At 41.3% G+C, this 26,847-nt stretch overlaps 2 protein-coding genes across 3 annotated transcripts; one reads left to right on the plus strand and one right to left on the minus strand.

Moving 5' to 3' along the window:
- Positions 1-659: 659 nt before the first annotated feature.
- LOC102060791 (protein zyg-11 homolog B) lies at positions 660-20,876 on the minus strand. 2 transcript variants are annotated; one of them, XM_074545784.1, is made up of 14 exons: positions 20,751-20,876; positions 14,808-14,973; positions 11,714-12,468; positions 9,554-9,694; positions 8,143-8,319; positions 7,206-7,270; positions 6,529-6,628; positions 6,398-6,448; positions 5,714-5,875; positions 5,555-5,602; positions 4,730-4,927; positions 4,582-4,634; positions 4,205-4,302; positions 660-1,945 (listed from the first exon to the last, which is right to left on the minus strand). In XM_074545784.1, the coding sequence occupies exons 2-14, from the start codon at positions 14,857-14,859 to the stop codon at positions 1,755-1,757; spliced, it is 2,091 nt and encodes a 696-aa protein (XP_074401885.1). In that variant the 5' UTR covers positions 14,860-14,973; positions 20,751-20,876; the 3' UTR covers positions 660-1,754. The 2 variants fall into 2 exon arrangements, with proteins under 2 accessions (XP_074401885.1, XP_005482327.1); XM_005482270.4 differs by having other exon boundaries at positions 20,633-20,754.
- A 2,470-nt stretch (positions 20,877-23,346) lies between these two features.
- On the plus strand, positions 23,347-25,169 carry COA7 (cytochrome c oxidase assembly factor 7). The gene is made up of 3 exons (XM_005482266.2): positions 23,347-23,548; positions 23,624-23,764; positions 24,579-25,169. Exons 1-3 carry the CDS (start codon positions 23,443-23,445, stop codon positions 25,025-25,027), a joined length of 696 nt encoding a protein of 231 aa, XP_005482323.2. The 5' UTR covers positions 23,347-23,442; the 3' UTR covers positions 25,028-25,169.
- The last annotated feature ends 1,678 nt before the right edge of the window (positions 25,170-26,847 follow it).

A 26,847-nucleotide genomic window follows, 5' to 3' on the forward strand; every position in this document is an offset into this window, starting at 1 on the left:
ATTGACACAAATTTTGACAAGTTTTGTGTTCCATTTCATGTATAAAGGAAATTCCATAGCAGACATCTTAGAAGGGTGGTGGGTAAAAGCCTGTAGGCTGTTTTTAATTTTTAAACCACTTTCAGAATTCAAAGCTAGAGCCAGCTGAATTTCTGTTGGAATTGAGAAAACTTTATATAACCAGATCCACAGATTAAAATGATGCCAGCCAAAATGATACTCTAGTACAAAAAACAATTACACAACACTGATTAAATTACTGGATCAGTACCTTTTGAGGTTGCTGAAATACACATTAATTAGGTTATTGAAGATTAGAGGTGGTGTTTTTATGTGAAGGAAGGGAGTTGGGAGGGAAAGGATTTAAAAATAGCAAAATACAGTCATCATGAAGAAGCAATTTCTGCTGGTAAGCTACCAAACATAAGTTTTCTTTTAAAATTCAATTACCCAATATTTACACAAGAGTCTCTGAATATCAAATCAGTTGCCATGGAAATATGGAAACTAAGCAGATAAAAACAACACCTGAAATTAAATTGCATTTGAATGGACATGCAGTTTGCTTCCACCACTTGCATTGTATCAGGCATCTGTACACTGTGCAATATGTTTCATTCAACACATGGTTTGAAACCCAAAGGTAACCAAGAAAGAAATAAATTGTTACAATTATCTTTATGTAGAATTTCATACTCCACAAAACAATGCAATTGACACAGGGCTTACACAGAACATTGGGTGATGCTTTGCACTCACTGTGATGGCTTGGAAATATAATTCACTGCACAATACTCACAGAATATTTACAGAAAATGAGAGCAATCATTAGTCTCTTATAAATAAGGTGACCAAATATCCCAGCCTTCTGTGAATACATGTAACCCCCTCCATGATGAAGTCATGGCAGTTATTTTGCTCTAATGAGCCTGCTCCTATCCCCATGAGTATTCTAAAAACAAAAGAAAGATATCACACACAACCAAAAGTAGTCACACAATAAAACCCCATTCTTGCTATAAAATTTAAATTCTCAAACATCCTTGTAGTACTGTCTCATTTTAGTTCAGTTTCTACTGCTTTACTTCCACGGGTTTCCCCTTTCCCTGAATGTGATGCTGGTCCCCACCTCGGCAGGAGCAGGGAGGACTCTGGAGAAATGAACTGTAAAAAGGCATCATCCCAGCAGTAAGGAAAACAAAAGAACATGGCTTGCAGGCAAAAGGAAAAGGAAGCTGAGGACCCATTTGTGTCTAGAAGGGTGAAGAGAAAACGGACATTTTGGTCGCCTTAGTTACAAGTCTCTCAGTCACCTGCATGCACGGACTTTTGTTTCAGTCTGGAAGTGTCGATCTCACAACCACACACGGTTTTATTCAAACACCAAACCGGTGAACAGTGTTATGAACAGCAACCACAAGGATGGAACAGCCTTTTCTCTCAGAAGTAACAAAACAAGATACTCCTTGCAGTCTTCTTTCCAGCTGTGCATATGGATCTGTGCAAGTCCCATCTCCTGGTAGGCAGCACTAACCCTGCAGGCATGACCAGCTCAAGCTGTGACCCTTGACAAGTTGTGCACGAGGTTGCCATTAAAGGTGACGTTCAGCAAGGTTACCACACATGGTTTGGGTACCACAGTTACCAGCAAATCACTTTAATGGTGACCAATAGATTATAAGTTACTCCAACTACACACAAATCAGAGAGGATTATTACAGAGACAATACTTTACACTCCTCTACCTGCAGCTTTCAGTTTGGTTTGGTTTGTTGCTGTTTTCTACACGGTGGTGGTCTCCCGTGGCGCATAATGTGTTTTTCTAAACTATCCAGGATGGCAACAGCAATCCTTTGGACATGGGGATCAGTGTGGACATTTTCCTTGATGTTGTACAAATGCTGCAAACCACCTTCTTCAATTAACATGCTGCAGTATCTGGCGGCTGTAATAGGATTATAAAAAGGCAATTAAAACTAGAATTATCTAGGGTAAAGGTAGGAGACAATGTAAACACTGACTGAAATCCACTTTTGTCTCCAGGCAGTATTTAAGACACTCCCTAAAGTGTCCACAGACATGCATGAGTACTTTAGCAAGTGACAACACAACAGAGTTGTTTGGACAGGACTCCAGCTGTAATCAGGTCTCTCACCAGCCTGTCTCAGCTGACTGGAAAGTGCCCTGCAATATGCACAGTATTCTCTCTTCCCCCCACCTCCTCTACAGGCATTTCAAGTGCACATAAACAAACCAGAAGAAATGGGAATCAAAAGCACTATAGGGTCTCTGAGTAGCCAGGTAAATAATAGCCCTTTATCCCAAAAACCTTGGTACAGAACAGTTACCAAAAAACAGTATCAGATACACCACACCATTTGTGGAGGCCTCCAGGCTTGGAGGGCAAATACAAACTAGCTCCTTCCAATAGTTTGCTAAATATATTGATGGTGGCCTCTCATTAATTATGAGTTGCTACAAATGCCTTTCCAGGGTTTTTTCCACTTACATTCTGGAATTCACTAAGTTGAAATCACACCCCCATCAGCTGCAGCATTATTAAGAGCAGGGAACAGCTATAAAAAGAGCTGTAGGGTGGATGTAATGTGCAAGCTGCAGAAGTTGTTATGGAAAGGTCAGGATGACTGTAATGCAATCCACAGGGCATTACCTCAGATGGGCCCAGCTGCACCATTCATCTCAGTGGTGCAACACCAGACTTGTTGTAATGCTGATGTTGAGCATTTCGCTGGGGATCACATTTACTGTGGCACTACAAATATTTCAGTTGGGTTACCTCACTGAGGTGACTGTGACATAGACAAACAGCAGCAGAATAAAAAAAAATATACAAAAAATTTTAAACCAATTACTTCCAGACTACTTTATGCTGTCATCTGTAAGAGGGGGGCTAAATAAAAAGCATCTCCTCTCCAGGACTACTAAAAGCTTTCTTGGTACCAAGCACCAAGAGCTGAAGATGTTCCTCCAAAAAACATCTTCATATTTCAGAACTAAACGCTTTTTTCCCCACAGTAGGTTACCACATTTGCTACCAAACATTTGGTTTCTCTGCAACTTTGTCCAGAAGCTTCTGGCATCAACTACCATCAGAACTACAGGAATTCTGTCTTGGTCTCAAATCAGGAGTAAGCCAGTGCAAACCTCAGTAGCATATCAAAAAGCTCAGATGTGAGGGCAAACAAAATACCAAAATTAAATAAAACAAACAGGACAGCACAAAATTAACAGGACTGAGGCACAAAGAAAAATTACAGGGCCTTATTTAAAATCTGTTATCCAGATCTGAATTCTGTCAGAACAGTCTGACTTCATAATGAAAAATCTCACAGATTTCTGGACAGTACCCTGGGAACAGTGGCATACTTATGAGCTCTATGAAGGGCAGCAAAACAGTATTCTGTGTGCAGTTTTATATTATGTGATGTTATTGGTTGGCCCTGAATAGATGCCTTATCACTGCAGAAATAAAGATTGATGGGACAGGGATAAACAAGCCTAGATATGCTGCCATCAAGGAGATTAAAAACTGGCACAGAAAACACTTCAAATACTTCAGAAGAAATCTGCTTTATATAGACATATTCATGACAAAAATTCCTGTCAAAAAAATCCCAACATTAAAAGCCAGGAAGGTTTGTCCCCTCCCACACTTAGGTATGGTTGAGGGATTTATTTCCTTTTCCCAACAATTGTGCATAACATCAAATGCTCTCAAATCATTCTACTTCTCGTTTTGCAGATGGGAAACAGAGATTAAGAAAATGGCATTTATGCCACAGCAAATTACTGCAAAAAGGCAATTAGAGATGAGGAATAACTATAGCTACTCTTCCCATAATAAGACACTGCTACCTGCCAGAGTAATTGCTCTTAATTTAAAAGGAATTTGTTGCCCAGCAATTAATATTTGCATATTCTATTTGAATAAAAACACACGTGCAAGCAAAAAATGTAGTTAAATCTTAACAAATCCACATTTTGGAATTAACACTATGCATCTAACAGTAAAATTTCAGTTAATAGAAGAGATGTAAGGAACTTCCACTACTCTCTTTTTCTCCTCCATTTAGTCAAGCCCCAGGAGTGAATACCCCAGAAATTCTTATTTTTCCCACTTCATGCTGGTGAATACCATACCAACAAAGAAGAATTTTAAGGGTAATATTCTCTCAATACATACGATTTTTGCTGCAGACGTGCTGCATGGCCCACACTGCCCATAACTGGACACCAGGTGTCATGAAACAGCCAAGTAGTGGGAAAAATGGATTGAAAGACCTATTAAAGAAAAAAAAAAAAAAAAGAAACAGTTACTTGCTTTATTACTAGGTACTATTACTTCAGAGGTCATATGTTTGTTCCATATATTAACTACATGTTAACTATACATGTTAGCCACATGTTAACTACAGGAGACATTGATAAATATTAAGAGGCTGGTTTGCTGCATCAAAAACTCATTTAAGACAACTACCTGCAAATATCAGATATAGTAGTAGATGTGTGGTATGCTTTTTTTTCCCTAAGCTCTTGATCACAAGTTAAGACAATATTTACCTGTAAGCCACCATCTCACATTCTGGGGTTGGCCAGTTCAAGATGGCAGTATGCTGTAAAATACAGAACCAAGAACACTGATTGTTAAATACAAACATTGAAACAAAATGAGAAAAGACTGTGATCAAATTCACCATGATTTCTGTACCAGCTGCTCAAGGAGAGATGTCCTCTGGCTGCGACTCAACGTCCAGGCCTGCTCTCCCCGAGAAATCAGGTGAGCAATGATCCCTGCTGCAAAGTAGCTGACCTCCACCTCCACACTGTGCAACAATTTACTGATGTGGTCTATGAAGTCCTTCCACATTAACTCAGAATGGAGCTCTTTCACTTCAGCTATGTTATTCTGGAATAGGGAAATAAATAATTAAAAAAGAGAGAAAATGTCACCAGAAAGAAGATGGTGTGAGGGAGACAAACGCAAACTTGAATTATATTGTGTGAGTAGACACAGATAAACACCCAGATGAGATCTCTGTACATCCAGGTGACCACCACATGCCAAAATTCTACTTTTGCTTTTAGAAATTTTTCCAGTCTATGCAGGAATTTGCATCAAAACAAAGATATTTTCTCCTAAGTGATTTTATGCCATTAAAGTTTAGATTAATCAAAGGCTATTTTTAACATTCTCAAGGCCAATTTCAAAAAATTTTAGCAGTGCAAAATTCTGCATTCCACTGACTTTCAACCTACTTTTTGTATTTGGACTCATGTGAGCCTCACTCTCCCTTCTGAAAAGTTCTTTTTATTTACTCTAACCATCAATTTCAATATAACTTTTGAAGAAACACAAAACAGTTCAAAAACATGCAAACTGCAAATAATACACACTATAAGGATTAAAGAAGAATGTAAAAAAATATTAGGATATGAAAAACTAATTTTTCAGGTTAACACAGAGTAAAAAAAAATCCTTTCAAAATAAAATTTTAAAAGTATATGTTTCAGACTGGTTTTTTTTTCATCTTACCAGAAGTCCAAGAACTTTCTGTTGGATGGATGATTCAGATGGAAAAGACTGTGGATAAAGCAAATTAAAAAAAAAAAAGTAAACATTTATGCTTATTATTGAAACAGCCTTAATTATAAACCTGTGCTGACAATCTACCACCAAGTCCCCCTTCCTCACCTCTAAGACTCTCATGAAAAGTTCCAGCCCTTGGTTTTCAATAAAGTGCCGACACGTGGTTGGAGATTCATCTGTGAGGTTCCAAAGTGCACTCAATGTGAACTTGAGAGTGGTATCTACAAGATTCTGATTTGTTTTCTGTTTAACTATTTGTAGAAGTTGCTAGGAAAAAAAAAACCAAACAAAATATCAACATATGTATTAACTCCTCTGCTTTTTTCTACACTAAGTGGGCAATGCATAGCTGTCATTTATACACAGAGTAAAGATAAACATGCTTAGAGTCAAACTATACAAAACAGACCAGCTATTAAACTTTTTACCTCTGCCTGCTAAAGGAACTCATTCCTTTGTTTCCACAGTAATTACATGTGTAGGGCTATGGCTATGGCACAAAGCCACCCACAGAACTCAGAACCTTTACAGCAGTATTTACTTCATTCCCATTTTGAGCATCTTTCACCCTCACCAATGAATTTCAAATCAAGGTATGTCTTGCTATCTTACTTTGCATTAATTGTGTCAAGTTTTTCCACTCTGACTTACCTTCTAAATAATTTTCACAGGAATACATGTTAATATGTTCTTAGAATTTTATCTCCTTATGTTTACTTTGTATCTTCAGGAACACTGCTAGTATGAACAGCTGGAGATGATGGGATGGCAGAAAAGCCTCTGACTTACCCTAACAATGAAGAGTTCTGCACCAAGTTGAGCTGTTTGCTCTGTTGAAAGCTGTAAACAAACAAAAGCAAATCAACATTATTTTAGAGTTTAGAAATATTTTCCTTTCATCTCAAAGCTTAATTCCATACCTTTGCAGCAAGAATGGAAATTATGGCTACAGCCATCCTTTGCATGTTTTGATCTTCATGATTGCACAGCCACTGCATAACAAGTTTGGCTGCTTCAAACCTGGAAGTTAAAAACAAAAATTAATTTTTATAAAAGCTCATAAGTGTTAGTAAAAGAAAGATGTACACAGACAACAGAAGTATGCTTCATACCATAAAAAGCAGAAAGACACAGTAAAATTGGATGTATTGTATGAGCCTCTGTCAGCTTTAAGCTGCTGACTTAGGGTCTCTTCCTTCTAATTATGTATCAGAGTGCACAGGAAGTGCTTCCAAAGAAGGGAGAAAAATTTGGCACAGTCTTCTGAAACAGCAGACCATCGCACTTCAAAGTATTTGGACAAAATATTTGAGTAGAAAAATGTCTGCAAAAACCAAGAGAAATGCTGAATTCTGTTACATGGAATTAAGGATAGACCCATCCAGGTGAAGTTAAAAACCCCTGTACAGCAAAGGATTTTTTCACACCTACACTCAATGGCATATATATGGGTCAACAGGCCTAAAACAATATAGGCCAGATAAATTCAGCACACTAGAAGGATTTAAACTCAGCAAAACTGGGGCCAGAAACAAAGCTTCTGAAGAAAAATATTCTGCAATGCTTCAACTCATTTCAACTGACATCTAAAACTTGCCTGTTAAATGGGACATCCTGAAGGATTCTGTCACTGCATAGTGAAAGAAGGCAATTCTTTTGCAGCTGTAAGAAATAAAAAACAATTGCTTTATTAGAAACACAAAAATTTCGGAACACTTTCTATTGGGGTGCACAAGACAGAGAGTACTTTGGACCTTATTAGCATAAGAGAACTGATAGATAAAATGCCTTGGCAAAAGCAAATGGAACTTTGAAAATTAGATCTAGATAGCAAGAAGATTTAACTAGACAGGTTTACCAGCAAAGAAAATCCTATTAAACAATGCAAGCAAGAGATGTTGTTATATGCCTAAGTTTGTGCATGTGATTTCAACCTAATCATTGTAGTACACGTAACTAGTCTCCCTAAAATACTGTATAAGTGCTTGTATCCCACAACAAAATCAGATTCTGATCACTGAGTTGTTACAGACACATCTTCTGAAAAATCCTTTCCTTAGGATTTTTCCTCCTGAGAAGCTGAGACCCCTCAGGAACAAAAAGTAAACAATGATTATCTGCTGCTATGGAATGCAACAGGTGCATCTGTGATTGGTCTCACGTGGTTGTTTCTAATTAATGGCCAATCACACTCAGCTGGCTTGGACTCTCTGTCTGAGACACAAGCCTGTTAGCATTCTTCTTTTTCTATTCTTAGCCAGTCTTCTGATGAAATCCTTTCTTCCATTCTTTTAGTATAGTTTTTATATAATACATATCATAAAATAATAAATCAAGCCTTCTGAAACATAGGATGAGGGAAGAGATGAGGATCTGACCCTAAGCCTGTGAACACCATCACACCAAGTCAATCTCCCCGTCTCTCTCCATTGCTGACAACTTTCTTGCTATGAACACATTTCCTGGGATGTGAGAAACCTTTTGTTGAGACCCACAAGCCAGAAAGCAGAAAGCAGAGGAGCTTTGCCCTGTACCTGCTGATGGTTGGGGAAGTGCTCCATGGCCTTGAGGAGCAGGTGGGTGACGTCTGCCAGGAGGCGCACGGGCATGCCGGCCGCCAGGTCCTGCTTGGTGAGGTTGAAGACGCAGGCGCTGGCCGCCAGCTGCACGGGCAGGTTCAGGGGGTGGTTCCTCATGCCCATCACCACCAGCTGCAGCACAAGGGTGGCCCACGTTAGCTGCTCACACATTAGCACACACAGAGCCCAAGAACAATCTGCCTGCTGCTCCAGGCCACAGCAGTGACTCACAGCACCCAATTTCTGCCTGCCTTGGACTTGGGTGAGAAATCCATCTGGTGGGATTGGAATTCTCAAGGAATAACATTTCATTCTGCTCAGCGATTCAAAGCTGGCAACTTCTACTGCTCCAAGTCCTTTTGCACAGCTTGCAGCAACCTCTCAAAGAAGAGGCTGCACAGACTGCAAGAAATTCCTAGAAAGAGCCAGGTTGGGATAAAATCACCAAACCCTTTCAGAGGTGAATGAAGCAGGGCAGAATTTCTGCAGTGCAATGGTAATGATGTAGTGCCTTGTTGTTTGGTGATGAGCCATTTGGAATCATATCCTGAGCTGCTAGGTCAGGACAGATTTTTTGCAGCTTCTTCCTGAATGATGGTTTTGGCTATTTATGTTGATTGTGATCTCACCAAATAAACACCTAATAATAATATTTTTCTTGTTGATAACTGACAGGTAAAGTCTTTTTGACATTGATGCCAAATTTAAGGCCACTTGTTCAACATCGAAGAGGATAAGAAAAATAAAAACCATGTGTTTTTCCTATTGGTGCCTCTTTTTAGGATCCCTACAAAACTTACACCATCTCTAACATTCTAGACATGGAAAGCCAATGCCTAGGATGGATTTCTAAGGAAGGTTCTGGGCTCCAGGTTACAGCCCCATACAGAACACTGACAATATCCATTCACCCATTACCCTGCTGGAGGGTGACAGTACAGAAGCTGTCACTCAATTCTTTCCTTATTATTAATGTTTTGTGAGCATCAGTAGAAGGCACTGCTCTGTCTGGTGAATAACAGTAGACACAGCTTTGATTAGAACCCAAACACATATGATCTAATGACAGAATTCAGCATCTGAAGAATATTTCATATCATATTCAAAGGTATGTGAAAAAATCAATTTACATGCTACTAAATTTAGATCATTTCTGTTAATACAGAACAATTTTGCCTAACATAAAACAGTACAAGGCATCTTCTACACCCCTTGTGTTTAAATAGTTCTTTTTTTTATTTAACATTACAATTTTTATTTTGAAAAACACAACCAAAAAGGTAAAAGCTTATCAACTAATTTATACCAGGCTTTTGGGGATGAGCTGAGGAAGAACACACAACAACCATCAAAACTATTATTTTACCTTTAAAATTTCAGGCTTAGTTTTTTCCATTACATGTGTCAGGCTGAATAAATGAAAGAGTGCTTCTCTCACAAAGAAGGCTCGTTCACTGTACCGCTTCAGTGCTTCTGAAATCTGAGTTTCATTTGCTTCTCCTGACACCTGTGAACACAGAAATAATCTTTAGTTCAACATGTCAACATTTTACTTGCAAAGTTTTGTTCCCAAAGAATGCAAAGCTGCAGTTTCAAAGGCAGTGATTTGGCCAAGTCTTTCAGTAAGCAAACGATGGCCAGCCTGCTCTAGTTTCCATTTAATGATATTTTCTGTTATAACTGTAAATTGTGTAACTAGTTTGTTCCTCAGTCCTACTATTTAATGAATCATTGCTGCAATCACTGTTTTTTATAACTCTTAGGGCAGCATGCAAAAATTGTTCTACTTAACATGGCACATACAAAAAAAGTAAAAGGTTTATATATAAAAGTGTCACATTCTGTGCATCCTGCATTGTATACAGGCATGTTTTTTTGGAATTTTTGATATCAGGAATATATTACAGACTTGAGAGAACTGACAGCATCTTGGATTTTTTATTCTCCACTGATTAGAACAGGGTAGCCCTGTTTACTGACATGTTGTACAGCCAATTATACCCTGCATGAAAAATTTCCACTTGGTTTCATGTTCTCAACTATAATATCTGTTCATAATCAAATTTCTCAGGGCTGCTGTAAAGACAGTAATAATTTACCTCTGCTGTTTCCATGTGTTCTGTGTCTTGTTTATTCTTTAGCAGTATCTAGACTAAGCAGTTTAATATTTCATTAGAGTTACTAATGAATTTAGGTCACCAAAAAAACAAAATAAAACCAGTCATAGCCTACAGTCTCTTCTTGACAATTATGCCTTTAAAAAAAAAAAGAATGCAAACTGTATTTTGCTAACCACAGTGCCACAAGTCCATTGTGACTTTCACATTACTAGAACCTTCTTCCTTCCTGCCTTTCCATGGTGCAGACAGTTCTATGAAGCAATTATTCTGAACAGCAAGGATTACATTGTATCATTTTAAACCAAACATGAGGTATAACCTCCTGGAGCTCAATATAATCACACCAAAGGGGAACTTGCTTTTTCTGTGCATTTCAACACTGAGACACTTTGCTATCTGCTGTGACAACCAAGTACTCAAGAGACCTGGCCCTCAACAACTGTCAAATTTCAGGGGGAAAAATACAAAAATGGTGCAGCTGTGTTACTCCACTTGCCTATAACAAGAGCATTCTGAATTTTAAAACTGAAGTGGAAAACTAGACTTGCACAGGAGACAGACTAAACTAGGGACACATTAGGCTCTCTTCCTCATTCCCTCTGCAGCTTCCATCATCCTCAAGACACAGCAGAAAGGAAAACTCAGTGTCAAAGATAACATACCACTGACATGTCTAAAACAACTTTTTTTTTAATTAATTCTGACCTGCTTATTCTCCAATAATTGCCTTCAGATTTTACAGAACAGGGAATGATGTCTTGTTGCCTGGCTCTAAAAGATAAATAAATGCACTTCAGAAAACATCGTCTCATCCTAAGGGGCTAAGTAACTGAGGATTTGTTCAAGAAGAGGAAGTCTTTCATCCTAAGTTATTGCTTCTTTTGTGATGTATTCACCACCAGAAGACCTTTCAAGACAGGTAGAAATATTGTAAGAGGAAATAGCAGTGGTGATGGAGCATAACAGCAGCTGAGTGATTCATCTGTATTGTATCTGCCGTGTTAATCATGAACTGCACACAGCTTATGCAAATTCTACCTCCACCCCTCACACATTGCTGACTTATGCCAGATTCTGTCTGGAATCCAGGAAATATTATCCCACTAAGTGACTTCAGACAAGGCAAAACTCAGCTTTCTTAGATATGGAAAATCAAGATCTAAGGTTCACTGAAAAGGCACAGAAAACAGATGCCTCTTACAAGTGTATGCATATATACAGTATTATGTAAATTTAGCAGTTTGTGTCAAAATTAAGTAGGAATTTCACCTAAAGCCAGGTGAAATTATAATTATAATTGACAGTTTAAAAAAATGAACCCCCACACACAGATACATTTACACACTATTAGCTCTATTTCCCCTGCACATTCTATTTTTTCAGTGAAATTAATTCCCCCACTTAACCTTCAGGTTTCCTTCTCCTGTTAAGAACTCTGAGTAGCCGGCATCAGTAGCTAGCAGTCCTACAAACTGCATCGTGGGCCGCTGCAGGACGAATGCTTGTACAGCTTTATCTGTCACATGCTTTCTTCCAGAAATGTCCAAAGACACAAGGTTAGGCAAGATATCTTTCTGTTCCAGTAAACGAAGAGCTATGTCCGATGTGAACTGTTTGTCATCTGAAATATCAAGGTGATTCAGGTACTTTAGTTCTCTTATTACATCCAGAATTTGGGTTGTGGTCATTTTCAAGCATTTCAGGTGGTGCATGGTCAAAGACTTGAGCCTGTCTTTGCAGGTGAGGAGTGCTGTTATGTCAGTGACGGAGGTGTTGGATATATCCAGACTTTCCAACCTGGGAAGTGAAGCAACATCTGCCAAGTCCTCGTTGTAGAAGAGCACGTTGGTGATGCTCAAGGCGCGGAGCCCGGACAGCTGACTGAAACACCTCTCGTAGGGATCCTCCAGAGAAAGAGTCAGTGAGTTCAGCACCAGGCATTGCAGATTCTGCTGGATCCACTTATTGCTGCCCAGTCCACTGATAATGTCTGTGATTGTTATATCTGCATTGACCCCCGTGGCGTCCAGCTCCACCAGCTTGTGATGGCAGAAGGCTTTGCGGAAAGCCACGGCGGAGATTTTGGCCTTGCGGATGCAGGCGCGCTTCAGGCGCATCTGGGTGCCTCGGAAGATGCCCACGGTGCCATCGTTGAGCAGCCCTGTGGGAAAACAGCATCAGTGCCTGGCTCCAGTGTTACACACCACCACTTGGACAGTAAAGGGTACAAAGTGTTGGCAGAGAAAATTAATTACAAAGTAGTTTCCCTCGGATCCTTACACCACCGATCCCAAAATCTTACATCCACTTTGAAGATTATGAGGTCGTGTCTGGAAAATTCCAGGTTTAAGAATAGGACAGATAAATAAGAAGCAGTAAATGCACATTACCTGTGTGGTTCAGAAAATAGAACACACAATAAATAAAATATGGGTATGATTCATAAACAAATAGAGTGCTGCCCTCATTTGCTGTATTTTTCTCACTGAACTGGTTAGGAGTGTGCTAAAAGCAGAATTTCAAAATTTCTGAGGGCAATGCTCCTCTGGCCACAGTTCCATTAACCTCAAGATTGCACCACCTATCAATGACTTGTTCTCATCTTGCTTTAACTACGTAATCTAGCATTTGACTGAATTCTTAAGTGTGATCAATACTAAATTAAGCTTATTAAGTTCTATATGAAGAAAGTATGAGTGTTGCTCAGAAACAAGCTGAATGTGAGAAAGAGACCTAAGAAGTGATTCAAAGAATAGAAAGAAGAGGGCAAGGAAAGGGTGGGAAGGAGAAAAAGACAGCAAGGAAAAAAAGAAAAAGCAACAATCTTGTTTAGTATCTTTTTTCTCTGTAGAAAGAATTCAAAAGTAGCTTTTTCTTGCAAGACACTGGCAACATCCTAACTGAAACAATACACTGAGTTCCCTGAATTATCAAAAATACATTGAATATACAAATATGAAATCTTGGTGTCTTATCAACACAAGGATTACAAAAAGCCATGTGAAGGGTACAGTTCCACAGGCATCCACACAAAAGGAGTAGGAAGAACATGTCCTAGTTTTGCTCCTACTGGGTTATAAATGTCAACAACACTCCTAGCTTTTAATCTCCTATCTTCACACATATTTAACAAAGAAAATGAAATAAAAATGCAATTTATTTGAATAATAACAACATTGCCACAACAGTTTGGATTTAAGTCATGGGCTAGTAATTGCCAATATAAAGATTTGCAGACCTTTCTAAGGAGCAAATGCTTCAGGCACTTCTGACCAAGCAGTCAGGGGACTACTTCCCTCTTTTTCAGGGAAAGCAAAAATATGGGATGGAACAACTGGTAGGGAGCAGAAAAAGTAAAAGCAATAAATATAATTACAGTCTGGTTAAAGTATCACTAAATTACTTCTTAATTTTTGCAAATCTCATGATTTAAGGACCAAAGCTCTCTGGCCCACCTTAGCCACACTGAGTTTACCTGCCACACTTTTTCCATCCTGCATTCTTTGTGTTTGTGGTATTTTGGTGTTCGAAAATGTCTTCACCACTCCCAGCATTGCCAGTGAGTTTCTGGTAATTCAGTTTCCTTGAATCTGATTTCTTGGGACTACTCTAAATAACTCCTTATCAGAAAATAGTGTATATTAAAGATTACCCTTTTTTATGAGCTTGTCTTTTTTAGGACCATTCCTTCTGTTACTTCTGACCAGAACAACTTGAGAAATCCATTACCTGCCCAGTAAGACCCAAATAAAATCTGCATCTATAGGATGGGTGCTTGGTCTGTTTACAGTTATTTTTCTAGTGTCATGTCTAATTTTTTAACAAAAATCTCCAGCATCTCAAGGAATGGGTCTCTTATCTCTACTCTAGCACAACTTATACCTTTGCTTTTTCATGACAGAAATTTTATTATACAAATTTTATCATGCTTAAAGCAAGCAACCAAGGTGGCAGCTCTATTCTCAGGGAAATGCTGCCAGAGAGCCAGTAAGCCAGTACACAAAATGTAAGGATACCATAAGCTGTTTATACCCCTTTAAAACTGAGGGCTTTCAAACAAATAATTCCATGTCAATAAAAGCATTAAGAGAGATGAGAAACTGCTTTAATGGATCACAAGGTTTTTTTCTAACTTAATCACAGGGGCACACAGTAAAAAAATCCAATTAAATGCTCTTCAAGAGGTATTGTTGCTAGAAGTAGTAGAATCTTTTTTTGGTTTTTTTTCTGAAATGATTGAACAAAGACTGGAGAATGTTCAAATAAAAGAACAGTAAAATCATAAACCAAGACTAAGAACTTTCTATTTAGATCTACGTGGCAATGCAAAGCTCAGCTGAAGCTGTGTAAAGCAAAAATAACAAAAATTCTCTATTAAGGGATTACAGAACACAGTTTTAACAGCTGCAGCAGCAGATTCTACTAGAAAATATAGCAGAACTGCAATGTCACATTCCAGTGAAATAAGTTCACCACTGAGCCACAAATGATTGTTTTTACCATGAAATGCCATCGTCTGCAGCAGTCGATCAGCCACCTCTTGAGGGAACATCCCTGGCTCCTGCAAGCACAATGTCCCATCTTGCCTTTCTGTGCAGAACTTCTCTAGGTTGGCAGTCAGGAAATTCAAACAGATATCAAGTAAAGAATATGGAGAAGCTTCCTCCTGTCACATGCAAGACACAATGAAACAAAGAGGATTTAGTCAAGTCATTCTTTCCATGAACCTTCCATTACTCTATAATGTCTTTTTGTTAGTCTGGCAAATATGACAAGAGGAGATGTCTCCCCCAGGGCCACACAAAGTCAGGTCACACAATGAACAAGTGGCCAAACCGATGGGAGCCTCCTTCCCCTGGCACTCCCAGAACCACAGCCAGCCACGTCTGCTGTGCTCTGAACACTACTTGTGTTCCCAGAGGAAGAAATGCAATTGCTGAGAAATAATTTTAATTTATGAAGTCTACTGGGAATTAATCAATCAAGACAGACTGAAAGAAGATTTAAAAATCAAATTATACTTCTGTATTTATAACATTTCTTTTAATCTTTTAAGGCAACACATACTAGAAGTCTGCTACCAACACACATAAGAAATGCAGATATGGCAGATAAATTGCATATATAGGAGCAATTATTGATACTGAAAAGAGCAGCTACAGCTTCACATCAAAAAATGAAACCCAAAAAGAACCAGTTTAATTCCAAATCTTGTGCAGCAATAAACTAACATCTATTACAGTGATCCTTTTCCTCTTTCCAGGCACTCTGCACCTGGAAATCATCTATAGCACAAGTCTGGGTACAAAGGACAAGAATACAAACTTGATCTTTTGCCTCAGAGTTTGAGGTTGTACACTGATACATGAAAATCTCAAAGGGTTTTTCTATTCCATGTCTAATAATAACCTACTGTTTTCAGGCACACAGATTAATCAACATAAAGAATGACTCTCAGCACTGTGAATCATCCCCAGCACCACACAAAAGAAGGCCGAGTGACTGGTACATACTCCCCCAGACAATATTGAAAATAACAGCATCAACTGTTGTCACATCTCATCTGTAGGAAAAATAGTAGCTTCCCTTTCATACAGAAAATTCTGGATAATTTCACCTTTCTTTCTCAGCCCATTTAACTTCTGTTGCTTCGCTCGCCTAATATGCTGATCACAGGAGTACTGAAATATGTAAATGGTTATAGAGGAGAAATATAAATAAGGTTACAGAGATAAGTATTCTAAAATAAGGTGCACATATTTGAGGACTGGGAGGTACCACATTAGGGCAAAGATGGAATGGAGTCTATCTTTAATGAATCATGTATTAACAACAATTAGAGACTGCAGTTTAATGGCTCCTGAAGACTTAAGTACAGGCTTGGGAAGTAAAATCTCCAAATTATTCAAATGCAAGCTCCTTTTGCAGCTTTTGACATGCAACTTTTAATCCTTTGACTCAGTTTTGCTAAGTGCTTAAGTTTCATTATTTTTTACTTTATTATTACATTGTATTGTTATAAAAACAGGAGTTACTTTGTGATGCAACTTGCTCCCATACCAGGAAACAGCAATTTTGGCTGCCTCCAATCTTAAGAGGATAAGAAAATGAAGGACAGAATTTGGAATTGTGAATGTCTTATGTTTCTTTTTGTTTCTTTGTAGTGTGCAATGATGCCTGACTATTTTCAAATAGTACATTTTTTATGTGAGATGGGAAAATTTCCTTTTAAACTTGAAATCAATATATATATCCAGGACTGCTGTGACAGCTGATGAACCAAACAAAAATCAGAATCTCTACTCAAAGGTGCATGAAAATCATTCCCACTGAAGCAAAGACATCCACATCTCCATTAGATCTTGTGTTTCTAATTTGATGCTCAAAGATGACAAAACCAGAATACAGTCTCTCTTCATTCCTCCTGGAACTGTTCCTTCCTGTCTGCCAGAAAAGCTGAAACACTTTGATGTATCAGTGAACAAACTCCAATGAGAATTTTTAGCCCTGTAGATAGGCCACTGGCATATGACTCAGAAAACTATTTTTTCAACCAGTACCTCTGCATGGCCAATCTGTCCTTTGGAAATGCAAGTTGAATTTTTACATAATCCCTCTGGAAGTTCATGCAGGGCATCTCCATACAATCAAGGAACAAAAAGCACAAGCAGGGATCAATTACACTTGCAAACAAAACAGTTCTGTTTTTATTAACTCCACTCATTCCCACTATAGGAGACATTTGTAATATTTCTTCAACTTGCTGCCCAAAGGCTGAGGAAACACCCCTGACAAAGGCTCCTGAGGTAACCTGGGCAGACAGGCAAAATGTTTTTATCTGTATCTAATAAAGTCCTCTGACAAGCATCCTAAAAACAATTTCCTAGGCTGCCTGATACTGAAATAGAACAACTCAAATGCAGTCTGGAAAATTTTCATGTAAGCTGGAGGCATTCCTTTTCTCGCTCTTCTATACTCCAAGACAATATTGCCCAGTTAAAGTTGTATTTAAGCTCTTACAAGGTCAGAATTTAAGTGGTTCATTTCTCTGGCTCTGCTGTTGAATGTCAGGCTGAAGACAAACCTGGCATTACTTTTCTGATCACTTCATATATATATATTTTTTATACATTTATATATTTGTATATTTATATTTATCTCTCACTACAAATGTATGTCAACCTTAGCAGAGCACTTGAATTTTTTGTTATTATTTAATAAACAATCGCCCTACAGTTTTTAAGTAGAACTTCCATTATGCCCTTTTACTTTTTCATAGTCATCTTAATTATCTGATATTTCAATTAACCTCACAGTTTCTTTCATTATATCACATTAATTGAGTAGCCAAGAAACAAATATAAAAATTAATTCCCCAAACCACAGAATTATGAATTACATGATGCAAGCTGGGGTGCCTTCATTAACTAAAACATATATTATGAGAGCAATGTGACACATCTAAAACCTGGCTAGCTTATGGAATAGCATAAAAAGTAGAATAATCGCATTTAGATGGCCTTTTAAATGTTTATTTAAATTAATTCTTTTTTTATAAAAGCTTTTAAAGTGCTCAATATAATCAAAGCCAACCAAAAGTGTGCAGGGGGATGGGGTAAACTGCCTGGCTACTGCCCTCTAACAGAAACCCAATACAGAGGTGAACTGAAATGCAAAACCAGCTCCAACTTGATGTTACCAGCTCAGCTTCGAGCTCAGGCCAGTTGGAAAGGCTCTCCCAAAGAACATTATCCTCCTCATTTTCTTTTGAGAATTCCATGAATCAGCTTTAAACACCACTAGAATATACTCAGCACATATTTCAAAGTGCAGTTGAAAAAGCAAAAAGAACTTAAGGAGACACATTAAAGCACTGGGAATAAGTTAAAGAACCTTAAGGCAAACATTATAAACCCAGTTTATAATGGCTGAGTGTGAGTATCAAAATAAAATCCTGTTCATTTGGGGAAGCACCACCAGGGAAGTACCTGCTTATATAACAACAACTAAAGAAAAATAACAAACAGGTATAACTGCTGTTTTCTGTCAGTTATTACAATCTAGCTTTACAAAGGGAAAAAAAAATTCCACTGCTGTGTGGGCTTTTCTCATCACAGAGGTTGTGATCCGACCAACTCCAGCCTGGCAGACTCAGTTCCTACAGGCTCTGTCTCTCTGACTCATTAAAAATCTAATTTTTTTTTTCCATCAGTAGTGTTTTGTTTTGGCTGGTTCTTGTTCTCCCTCAATAAATCAGTATGTAACACTGGAAGACAAATACCAATTTCACCTCTGACAGAGCCATGCCTGTGATGTGCTCCCCAAGTTTTACACCCAATTGCAGACTCAGCATGACAAACCCCAAACATGCAAAGTCTCTGTAAGCCAGGACCACCTGCTTTTCCCTCTCTGGAATCTCAAAGAATGAGATGGGTACAGGATTAAGGACTTTTCAACTTGTGGTGGTCATTTCTCTCAAAACATTAACAGAAAAAGAGGTAATTTAGAGCCTCAGTTTTGGTGTTGGCTGTACCATGTTTTCCAGCTGTTTTCCACCTCCCCACAGCCCCAAAACTTTACTTACTTTCTTGAAATGAACGTTCTTAAAAAAACTAAGAAACGGTAACACAAGCAACAGCCATCAAAATTCTTCTGAGAGCTAGAGGAAAGGCAGTGAAAAATAAACAGATTTATGCTACTAAGAAAGCTTTATGATTATCCCATTTAAATTAAGTTAAATGGAATTAAACAGAAGTAGGTGATTTATTAGCCAGACTCAAGGAAGGATTATGCTCAAAACTCCAATTTAATGTTAACTATTCTGGCACAAGAGGTGGGAACATAGAGATTAAAGCTGCTACTGATACAAAGTCAGCAGCGATCACAAGAGGCCTAAAATTAAATAGTGCCACATTAGAACTACATAGTAAGGCCACATATTTTAAGATTATTATCAAGAACTTCAGAGACAAGTTCATAAATTAGAAATGATAGAGAGTGGAACCAGAGTGGTGTGCTGAACCACAAAAAAATCAGGGTGAAGCAGCCAAAGAAGGTGCCAGGAGAAGCACAAAAAAAAAAAAAGTCACTTTCAAGACACTCAGGAGATCTCACAGGGCTATTTATGTTAAGAGATACCTGCACCATCTCAGTTTAAACGTAACAGCTGCTAGAATACTCTGGGGATGAAAAGCACATTGGGAATAGGACATAAACCCAACTTCTCTTAGCCTAGAAGATCAAAAGGTGAGAGATACAAATGCTACATGTAAATAAATACAGCACAATACATATAAACTATAGACAGAAAAAAATAGCCATTAAAGAAAAACACACTGGAAGCACAGCAACAAAGGCATGTAGAAATGTCATGAACTGGAAGTTTTGCCATAAATTTAGACATCAGTATATAGTTAAGCAATGAAATTCTACCCTAGTTCACTGATTAATGAGCAGGCACAAAATGTACCTACTTCAATAACAATGACACATAACTTTATTAGGGGATTGACTGAAATCAGGCTTTTCATGACAAGGGATGGGACTAGATTGCCCAGGAAGCTGCTGCTAGTCCTTGAAAAGCAAATCTGCACACTCATGCCTGGAGCAGAGGAGCAATCCAAACAGCTCCCATATGTTCAGCTCCGGCCTGTCTGGAGCAGGGAAAGGCTGCTCCTTTGGCAGCTCCGTGCTGGGAGAGCTCAGCGAGGCCCACGCACCGAGCCTTGGCACGGCATCATCCAGACAGAGCCCGGACAAAGCAATTCCCAGTGGGAAGGTGCTGTGGGGGGCTGGTGGAGGCAGGGGCCGGAGGAGGCACAGGAGGCCGGGCTGTGCAGAGCCGGGCTGAGCCCTCACTCCGGCCGGCCGAGGGGCTCTGCCCCGCTCCGCCCTGGCGGCTGCGGGCGCTCGGCGTCGCACGGAGCCGTGAGGGGCCGCTCAGGGCGGCGGGTCTGGGCCGCCCGTCATCGCCCACCCGGCGCCCTGGGGACACCGGGGCACACCAAGCCGGGATCGAGCCTCCCTCCCTGCCGTCCGCCGGGTCTCGGGTGCCCTTTTACATAACGGCGGCAGCGCCGCGGTTACACAACGAACGGCGGGGCTGCCCCGGCCCGGCCGCGGTACCGGCGGGAGGGAGGAGAGGGGGCTCTGCCTGAGCCCCTCAGCCGGGTTTGCGCCGCCGCCATGGCGGCTCCTTCCCCGGGGTCACCTCCGCTACCTGCGCCGGGTCCGGCACCCGGGGCTGCAGGCGAACAGCTCCCTGCCTCCCTTCCCTTCCTGCTCCCCTCCTTCCCCGTCCCTGCCCGCCACTGCCACCCGCTCACCATCGCGGCGCTGGGTGCCGCCGGCGAGCGCCCAGCCAGCCGGTCCCGTCGCTGGGCTCCTTCTCTTTACGCTTTTTTTCTTTCCCTCCCTCCCTTCCCCCGTGTTTACCCCCCCGACCTGGAAGTGAATGTTGCCTCAGCCGGCCGGGATCCCGCCTCCCTTAAAGGGGCTGCGCCAGCACAGGTTGGTGCCGTGCTCGGGGAGCGGAGCCTCAACACTCGCGTTTTAGGCTCGAAGTGTGGGGAGAAGGGGCCATTGCACAGCAAAGCGCATCGGCCTCTCTTGCTACGACTGTGTGGGACCTTTTCTTCGGCATGGTTGCTCCGGTAGCGGAGCCGGGACCCGAGAGCTCTGGGGCGCCGGTGAGCGCCCGGCTGGAGCAGGTGAGCAGCAGCAGCTCTGTGGCCTCGGGACCTCCGACAGCCACGAACTGGCGTCGGCTTCACGCTTGGTGCTCTCAAGCCTCTGCAGTTCAAGTGTTTCCTGCACAAACTGGTTTATTCTGGTAATATGAATAATAACGTGCACCAGTACAATAGGTTCTGCCCGCCTGCTTTGTGGAGGGAGCTTTGCTGTAAGCATTAACCATTCCATACAAAGTAATTTCAGGTTTCAGATAACAGTAGTAGTGAAGAAAACCTGTCTCCCAACCAATACATACAATGTACTGTTGGCCAAGAGAATACAGTTGTTGTTCCAGGATACAAACTAAAGAGCGATACAAATATCCATGTATTTGCAATAAATAATGAATAATTATTTGAATTAATAATGAATAAAATGAATAGAATATAGAATTTTATGTAAAAGAATTGCTGATTCTACATGCAGAAGCTTTGGATAACTGTTGTTTGCAAACCAGCAAACCAGCAAGACACATAAATAAAAATTAAGGAACAATTACCAAAATTATTTATGTTTCTTTCTTTACAAGATGGCAAAAGATTTTATTAATACTATGAAACACAGTTTTACCAGTTTAAGGACTGCATAACAAAGGTCAGTTATAGTTCTAATTTTTTAGATCAGACTGCTGATGTAGAGAAAATATATTACATGCTCAGGATCTGACAAGCACAGAATTAAGAATCTTCATGTTCTGAATTTAACCACTTTAAAACCTAATCTGCTTAGAAGAAACAACTTATATAATTATGGGCACAGATATTAGCTTAGATAAGGAAGCAGCTCATACTATTATTCTTAGTCCATTACGTGTTTCTTCCACTTCGTAATGTCTTTGCAAGCTTCCAGACTGTTCTTTCAATGGCTTTTAAATTCACTGCTTCACTCTGACCTATCACCAGATGTCTTGTTTTCCGAATTTATGATAGGAGCTGGGCTCAGGCAGTGAAAACTTTCAGTGACAGCCTGACCCCCTGCTCCCAGTGCCTGTTCTTAGTCTGTACTCAGGAATCCACTCCTGGTATGGAGCAGCCATATGGTTGAGTTGGCACAGGCTCAGCATCGGCACCAGGAGCTGCAAAGACAAAATCCCAGCAAGAGCAGACTCTTCAAGGACTTAAACTAATAAACTCAAGGAATTTCTACGGAGCCTGTGCAAACTGGAATATTTTCAAAACTGGATTTTCAGAGAAACAGTATTGCTAGTAAAAAAGCAGTTCACCTTCTAAAGGCCCCATCCAGGATGGAGATTCACACAAATATTCTCAGATTGCAGCCAGCACTGGCCAAGCAATGTGTAACTTCTTTCTGCAGTCTCGACAAGCTGGTGTTACTCTACTTAAATAATTTGGGACAAAGCATTTGCAAATATTCTTTGAAATTTATTTAAACTCGGATTGATTTTAATCAATTCTTCACACAGATTTCTAATTTGCTACTTCACTCACAAAAAATTTAATTTGTGCTCAGAACTGCTGGAATTTGATAGTGTGCCATGTTTTCTGTAAGTTTTCTGTTATCACATTTGGGTTAAATTAATCCACAATGTTGTGGGTGCCTGGAAGTGTTCAAGGCCAGGTTGGATGGGGCTTTGAGCAACCTGGGAGAGTGGAAGGTGTCCCTGCCCATGGCAGGGGGATTCTCAGATCCAGGAGAAGCAGGGTTCGTTGTGTGTTCAGTGCTTACCCGTGTCTGGGTGTTCCCAGTGCCCAAGCACTGCCTGCTCAGTGCAGGTTCCAGTGCTTCAAAAAGCACCTGGGAGAGCTTTTGTGGTACCGCAGAAAGGAGTGGGGGCTGGGAGCAGTCTCTCACAGCAGCACCTCTGTTCTAAAGCGGATTTGGAAATTATCGAGCTGTTAATCCAGACAAAAGTGTGCAGGAGGCAGACTCAGGAATAGAGAAAGCAGCCCTGCTCCTAGGCCATGCAGAGCGCGATTAACGTACTGTCATGTCTTAGTCTGGGTTGTGCTGATCAGACCTCGGGAACACGCATAGGATGGCGCAAACTCTGAAAGTAAAGTTTTAACAGTGTGTTACCGCTTAAAACTGCTGAACCGTCAGAGTTCCCGATGACCCCGGGAGCGCACAGAAGTAACGAGAGGAGCTGTGAGGGGAGGGACGCGAAGAGAGGCTGGGGTGTGACTGGAGGAGCGGCCGGCAAAGGGGCGGGAGAAGCGGGCGGACGCGGGCGGGCACGGAGCCGGTACGGGCGATCGCGGAGGGCGGGCAAGGGGCGGGCAAGGGGCGGGCAAGGGGCGGGCAAGGGGCGGGCGGAGCGGGCGGAGGCGGGGCCGGGTACGGCACGGGCGGGCGGGGAAGGGGCGGCCCCGGGGGGCGGTGCCGAATCGAGTGCTCGGCGCTCACTGGAGGCGCTGCCGCGGTCGCGCCGTGACCCAGCGCGGCAATGGCCGGCTTCATCAACTTCGCGGACGAGGAGGAGGTGCGGGCGTACCTGGAGAACCTGCACGTGGAGTACAGCTACCAGTGCTTCAAGGAGAAGGACCCGGACGGTAAGGCCCTGCCGCCGCTCCCGCCCGCCGCCGCGGGGCCGGCGGGAGGCTCAGCCCGTGTGCCGTGCCTTGCAGGCTGCCAGCGCTTCGCCGATTACCTGGATGCCGTCAGGAAGGACTTCGTGGCGGCGGCGCGGGTGCTGCGCGACAACTGCGAGGTGCACGGGCACAGCGAGAGCTGCTACAAACTGGGGGCCTACCAGGCCCTCGGCAAAGGTGCGCAGGGGGGTTCTGGGGTTCGGGCCGCTGGTGACTCCACCGCCTCCCCGAGCAACCTGCTCCGATTGCTGGCCACCCGCACACCTGCCTGTCCTCCTGACCTTGAAGGAGCAACTACCTGTCCCGCCCCTTTCATGGTCACCTCATAAAAGTTGGAGGAGGATGTAAAACCTAAAATTGCTTCCTTCTGAAAAATCAGCTTTATGTTAACTATGTATTATTTTTTTATAATTGCAACTGTTTGACAGGTACGTGCAGCCAGTGCTCAGTGTTGCTGCATGTTCAGTTCACAACATTTCTTCTTGTCAGACAGAAGAAAGTAAGAAAGAAGGAAACTCAAAGACTAGTAATATGCACGCCTCAGTAGTCCCCAAGGCTGTTCAAAATGTATTTGCTGGCACAGTAATGGAAAGCACTTAAATTAGTCAGAGATCTTTCAAATGAAGGTACTAGTAAGGAACAATATTATTACTGTAGTTCAAATCCAGTAACAATCTTGGTGTATACTGGCAAAATAATATTTGCCTAGTGTAAGATATTAAATCCATGGATGGAAAGAGTGTTTTGTGGATCTGGGTTATTTTTTGGATACCAGTGCTGTTGTGCTTACTGGTGAGTGGGGGACAGTTTTCTAAGTCAAAGACGTTAGCAGAATGTTTGTCACTGAGACAACAGCAGTGTCTCTGAAGTCCTAAATGTTGAGTGTAGTATCTAAAGTGATGGATGCTGTGTTTCCAGTGGGAAGCACCCTGCAAAGCAGAAAGCTCCCAGCTGTTTTAACGTGTCCTCACAGCAATGTCTTGACTGACAGGTGGACTCAGCCCAGATTTGAAAGCTGCCTACAAATCCTTCATCAAGTCGTGTGAGAAAGGTGGGAAGAAGTCAGCAAATGCGTGTCACAGCGCTGGGCTGCTGGCCCAGGACGGGAGAGCCAACGGTGATCAGCCTGACCCTGGCGCTGCTAGAGACTATTACACAGAAGCCTGTGATGGCAATTTTGCTCCCAGCTGCTTCAACCTGAGTGCGATATACCTGCAGGGAGCTCCTGGGGTCCCCAAGGACATGAGCAGTGCCTTGAAGTACTCGCTGAAGGCCTGTGAGCTGGGGCACGTGTGGGCTTGTGCCAACGCCAGCCGCATGTACAAACTGGGAGATGGCGTTGAGAAGAATGATGCCAAGGCAGAGGAGCTGAAAAACAGGGCAAAACAATTGCATAAAGAACAGAAAGAAGCTGAAAGTTCTCTAACATTTGGGGAGTAAAACTGGCAGATGCAGATATTAAGACTGGTTTTTAAATGGCAAGCGAACTTGTTATTTAAATTGTGAGAGTACAGTTTTCATTTAAATAAATATCCTGTATTTGGATATGCAAATAAAATTATATTTATATGGATACAACAAATTACTATCTCTGCTGTGCATTTCTATGTTTTTGAACACACAAGTTCTTGAGTGTGTTTTGCTTAGATCCTTCTCTTCCCAAGCCAAAAACTTGTGGTCTTTTGGGAGTTTTTCTGTGTGGTTTTGAGCACAAAGGATTTCTTTTGTGTCCAACACTTCAATATCCAGGTTTGTGCTCTGACCAGTTCTAACACACAAAAATCACAACTGCAGGTAATCCCAGCTTGGGCAGTCTGAACGGTTGCATCTCTCACAAGCATTTTCAGAACTTTGATAGCTGCACCCTTGTGTGAGCTGCTCTAAGGCATGGGTATTCCTCTGTAATTCCATAGGTCTAGGCCAATTCCTAGCTCCCTTGATTCCTCCAGCTGCCAACTGGTTTGTGAGTGTGTATCTGCCTGTCATATGTGCCTGGGTGCTTCAGGCTGCTCTCCCAACACAAAATTGCCCCTTATTTGATCCCACACAAATCATTTTACCCTCCTGCTAGCTTCTGGAACATTATGTTCTATTTTCTCTAGGTCAGATTTAGGGAACAAGGTGCTAACTCATCAGATCCTGGACTCAAATCCATAACCTATATATATGCAAACTGTAGCTAAACATACAGATTCTGAAACAGCTGTTTAAATAAGCAGGGCAGTGTTTGTAAATATATTTGTGCACTGACAGGATCCTTTGTAGTTTTGGTGTGTGTAAATATATTGTGAAATGTATGTTTTGCTGTAAGTTTACTACTCAGAACCTGAATCCTCTGGCTGGGGACTTAATAAAGATACAAACTTCACTATTGAAATAAGTGAAGTGGGATTAAAAGCAACATTACTTTGGCTGTGGGCACGAGTGAAAGCAGAGTTGTTGGAATCTCGCTGCATGCATGAATTAAAGCAGTTCTTCCAATTTACCAGAGTTCTTGGGAAGGATGTTTGCTGCTGGAACAGAAACCCGAGCTGCACAGCACAGCAGTGACACAGGCACCCTGTAACAACAGATGGCAGTGTGTGAAAACTGCACACTGGTGTGGCTCTGGTGCAGCCTGGAAAAAAAACAGCGGTGGCAAAATCAGAGTAATTTTTCTGTTAGCAGTTTTTATTTTTTTGACAGTTCAAAAAGGTGAAGCTCTTAGAGGAACACTCTTTGCCTGATTTTTTGCTAGGTACTGTTCTGGACATTTGTTTCACTTGGGAAAGGTAAGTAAATGCTACTTCTGTGGAGTGTTAACAGTAGTAATAAAACAGTTTGGAATCTGTGTGTTCTGGAGTAGGCAATTACAGGTGAGTCAAGGCACTGGAGAATTGGGTGGTATTTTAAGCCCTGTAATGCTCACTGCCACAGAGTGCCTTGTTCAGATCCTCAGCCCAAGCACTAGAGCAGTTTTCTTCCAGCAGGACTAATGACTGTCAGTGATCCTGCCAGGAACTTCCAATCAACACAGCAAACAGGCACCACAGAACATCCTCAGTAGAGTAACACACTGTGGTAATTAAAGCCACATATAAAGTGCATGTTGTGGGGAAAGTTTTTCGTAGCACTTGAGAGCTCACAGACTTGCAGAGCTTAAATACTATAAAGCAAACCATTTTCATAAAAGCTGTGAAGTATGTAAGATAAGTTTATGAAGTGTCATCCAATTTTGCATCACTGCTTGAAAAGGCAAACGCAAATTAAGGAAGACTTGT

The sequence above is a fragment of the Zonotrichia albicollis genome, chromosome 8 (assembly GCF_047830755.1).
Source record: "Zonotrichia albicollis isolate bZonAlb1 chromosome 8, bZonAlb1.hap1, whole genome shotgun sequence".
Taxonomy (NCBI): domain Eukaryota; kingdom Metazoa; phylum Chordata; class Aves; order Passeriformes; family Passerellidae; genus Zonotrichia; species Zonotrichia albicollis.

Bases quoted from the DNA above. Each gene is read 5' to 3' on its own strand.
- LOC102060791 (XM_005482270.4), bottom strand. The intron at 5,876-6,397 runs GTAAGTCAGAGG...TTTTTTTCCTAG, and splicing joins CAGAACTCTTCATTGTTAGG to CAACTTCTACAAATAGTTAA. The intron at 5,603-5,713 runs GTGAGGAAGGGG...CTTTATCCACAG, and splicing joins TTTTCATGAGAGTCTTAGAG to TCTTTTCCATCTGAATCATC.
- COA7 (XM_005482266.2), top strand. From the start codon at position 23,443: ATGGCCGGCTTCATCAACTTCGCGGACGAGGAGGAGGTGCGGGCGTAC. The intron at 23,549-23,623 runs GTAAGGCCCTGC...CGTGCCTTGCAG, and splicing joins CAAGGAGAAGGACCCGGACG to GCTGCCAGCGCTTCGCCGAT. The intron at 23,765-24,578 runs GTGCGCAGGGGG...CTTGACTGACAG, and splicing joins CTACCAGGCCCTCGGCAAAG to GTGGACTCAGCCCAGATTTG.